Consider the following 3278-nt stretch of genomic DNA (forward strand, 5'->3'; position numbering starts at 1 on the left):
CCACAATGCCTTTGACAAAAAAAAAAAAAAAAATCCAACATTCCAACCATTAAGCTTAATCATCTCACACCAGCCCCGTACATTCAGAAACATTCAATCCACCACAAAACTAGAAATACACAAATTTATACAACATTCAATGTAAACGCATGAAAGAAAAGCATCAAGAGAACATTGCCAAAATTGTGGATCACCAAATGCACATAGGACAACTCTGAATTTACTTGGTCACAAATTAAAAACCAAAATCTGCAATCACGCACAAAAGCACAAACGCCTGAACCCGAATTTAAAGATAAAAAATAATTATTAGAGTAACAATATCTCTCTCACAAATACAACATACAAACAAAGCCCTACAGGCAAAACTAGTATACTTACTTAAAAGCCTACAAAAATTGTCTTAAGTTAAAGCGTATAACAGTAGCAGAAGAACATAAAATATAGAAAACTTAAAATTCAACTGCCTCATGGATCCAAGAGCTCAAGTAACTTCAAAATCTTTTCCCACCCTCTTAGATGAAACTTGTAAATGTCCTCTTCAATTCTCATCGACATGCCCATTCTCTGGTTCCTCAGAATCACTCCTACTCTCGTTTTTCTCAGCACTGCACCCAAATAAAGCAATTTAGTTTTTAACAAAACCTGTAAATACCAACAGATAATTAAAAGGACATGCATACACAAACCCACAGTGACAAGTTACAAAACCTCTAAAGAAAACCATAAGAGGAATACATGATTTCAAGGGCCTTAAATTTGAATCATCCCACAATAAAAAATAGCTAGATCCTGCTAGTCTAATACTCAGATTTAAAATACTCTCCCAGGGGTTCATACAACACCCTTTGTCTCCCCCTTTTTTCCTCCTTTGGTTTATATTTTGCAGCTTCCAAGGTTAGGTGCTTAGGGGCCTAAGACTGTGTGTGCAAATAACATCAGAATGAACAATGCCAAAAACATCAAAGTTTCAACGGGCAGCCTTCATAATATGTAAAAGTCAGGAAAGGAAATGAAAAAAGAGGGCCTTGCATCCAATAAAATACAAATACATTACAGAAGGCAATCACAAAAAGGTAATAGTGCCACTAATTTAAGCTTTTCTATGTGCACATTCGGAAATGAGGGAGTAAGGGAGAGAGCATGAACAAAACTCCTCAAAGTGTATTGCAATACATCAGAGCACAAATGCTTCATAAAACTCCATGAATCGATAAGACAGCAAGCAAGGATCAGCAAAGTGAAATTTTTTTGAATGTAGAAACACCATTCAGAGTTCAATATTAGACACAGATGACAGATGTGATATCAATGCTGGATATCTCCCCACAAGATTCAAAAAGTTAACCCAAGAAACCCCTTGCACTAGAAAGAATAGGCTGAAAGATAATTATCCAAGCAATATGCTAATTCACTGTTCCATTGAACAAAACTTCCCAATAACGAACTGAAACTAATTCTAACAATACATTCTCCAATTAACATTGCTAGCAAAAATCATGCAACCAAGTTCAACAAGGAACAAAAGCATCAACCTTTACAATGAACCATCCTAACCATGAGTGATTTAGATACTGAAAATCAATCACATGACTGAAACAACAAACCTTTGAGGACGAGCATCAGCCACATCAGGCTTCCTCCAAGCTCTCTCAGTCCGGTCACCAGCAAACCCGACCCCGAAACTCCTCTTCCCAAACGACTCACCATCCGCTGCCACCTCCTTAATCTTCACCGACTCAAGCTGCTCGTCAATCTTCTTCCAATCCTGCCCTTTCTCTGCCAACACCTCCTCTCTCGGCCTCGCCTCGCCAAACGGGTTCGAACCCTTGGGCTTCGGTGCTGTTGCTGACCCCGGTGAGGTTTCACTACTCACAGGAGCCACAGGCAGTGTCCTTGGCTGCAAATTGAGCCTCGGCCTACTACTACTCTCAGTCCCACCACTACTTTCCTCCCTCTTCTTCCCCCAAGTATCGGAATCGGCACCACCACCATTGGATGCAAAACCCACTTTCCTCTCTCGATCAAAACCAGTCACACCATTACTCTCCTCCTTCTTCCTCCCCCAACTATCCGAATCAGCACCACCACCATTGGATGCGAACCCCACCTTCCTCTCCCGATCAAAACCTCCACTGGAAGCACCGAATCTCCGTCCCTCCGACGACACCACAGAGCTCTTATTCGATACCCAACTGTCCGATTCATCAGCCTTCGACTGCGAACCGAAGAACCCTCCTCTCTCTCCTCTCTCTGATCTCTCCCTCCTCTCAAACCCATTACCCACCATTGATTTCTTAGCAGCCCCCCAATCATCAATCTCATCGGCCCTCGAAGGCCCGTCTCTGTTCGATTCATTCCCAAACCCACCACCTTCCTTTCTCGGAGTCGACGAACCCCACTTCGAATTCGACGACTCGTCGCTGTTGCCATACCTCCCACCACCGCGATCGCCAGACCCATACGACCTGAACCCACCTCCGAGTCGACTCCGGTCGAGCTCCTCGGCGGTCCGCTCGCGCGGACCGGTGGGGAGGACCAATCGGTCCTGATGGGTCAGGCCCGCGTGCTGATACGCCGCAGGCTTGGGCTCGGAATAGGTGGAGAACTCGGCGAGGGTGATGGTCTGGCCCTTCTTCTTCTTGGGCTTGGCGGCGGCGGCTGCAGCCAGAGAAGGGAAGTCGGCGAGGGGCTTTTCGACGACATGCGTTTCGTCTTTGGCTTGTTGTTCGAGTTCGGCGTCGTGTTCTTCGGAGTCGAGGGCCCAAGCGCCGGGTTTGGCCCATGGAGACATTGTTGCCGCCATAGTTGCTGGGCTTAGTGGCGTGTGAAGAGCTCTCTCTTTTGCGCGAAGGTTTTTGGCGAATTGGGGTGCGTTCGTTAAACGCGAAGAGAAGGGGGGTTACGAATATATAGGGTAGGGAAGTGGATTTGATCCGACGGTGGAGATTGGAGGGTGGATGATTTTGCTTATCGGAGAAGGAATCTGACTTTGTTAATTTAAATTTTCGTTATGCCATAGGAACCAGAAACTTACCCAATAGTAATAGTAATAGTAGATGGGTTGTAGACTACTTGTAGACTAGTCCATTAAGGGACACTTCTCTCAGTGGAGAGATTCTAGTTTTTTTTTTTTAATCTAATTTAGAGAATGAAGGATTTGAAGATATATTTCAACAAAATAAAGAAAAAAATTACTAAATCAATAGTTTTTAAGGTTATATACCAAAACCAATAGCTAATTGGTAAAACATAATTTAACAAAATTTAGATTAGGG

At 43.7% G+C, this 3278-nt stretch overlaps 1 protein-coding gene across 1 annotated transcript; it reads right to left on the minus strand.

The window, feature by feature from the left end:
- Positions 1-264: 264 nt before the first annotated feature.
- Positions 265-2893, minus strand: LOC147276445 (glycine-rich protein). Its single transcript, XM_086253913.1, has 2 exons — positions 1608-2893; positions 265-608 (listed from the first exon to the last, which is right to left on the minus strand). The coding sequence occupies exons 1-2, from the start codon at positions 2804-2806 to the stop codon at positions 542-544; spliced, it is 1266 nt and encodes a 421-aa protein (XP_086110039.1). The 5' UTR covers positions 2807-2893; the 3' UTR covers positions 265-541.
- Positions 2894-3278: the final 385 nt, after the last annotated feature.

This window comes from Dryas octopetala, chromosome 8 (assembly GCF_963921425.1).
Source record: "Dryas octopetala chromosome 8, drDryOcto1.1, whole genome shotgun sequence".
In the NCBI taxonomy this organism is placed as follows: Eukaryota; Viridiplantae; Streptophyta; class Magnoliopsida; order Rosales; family Rosaceae; genus Dryas; species Dryas octopetala.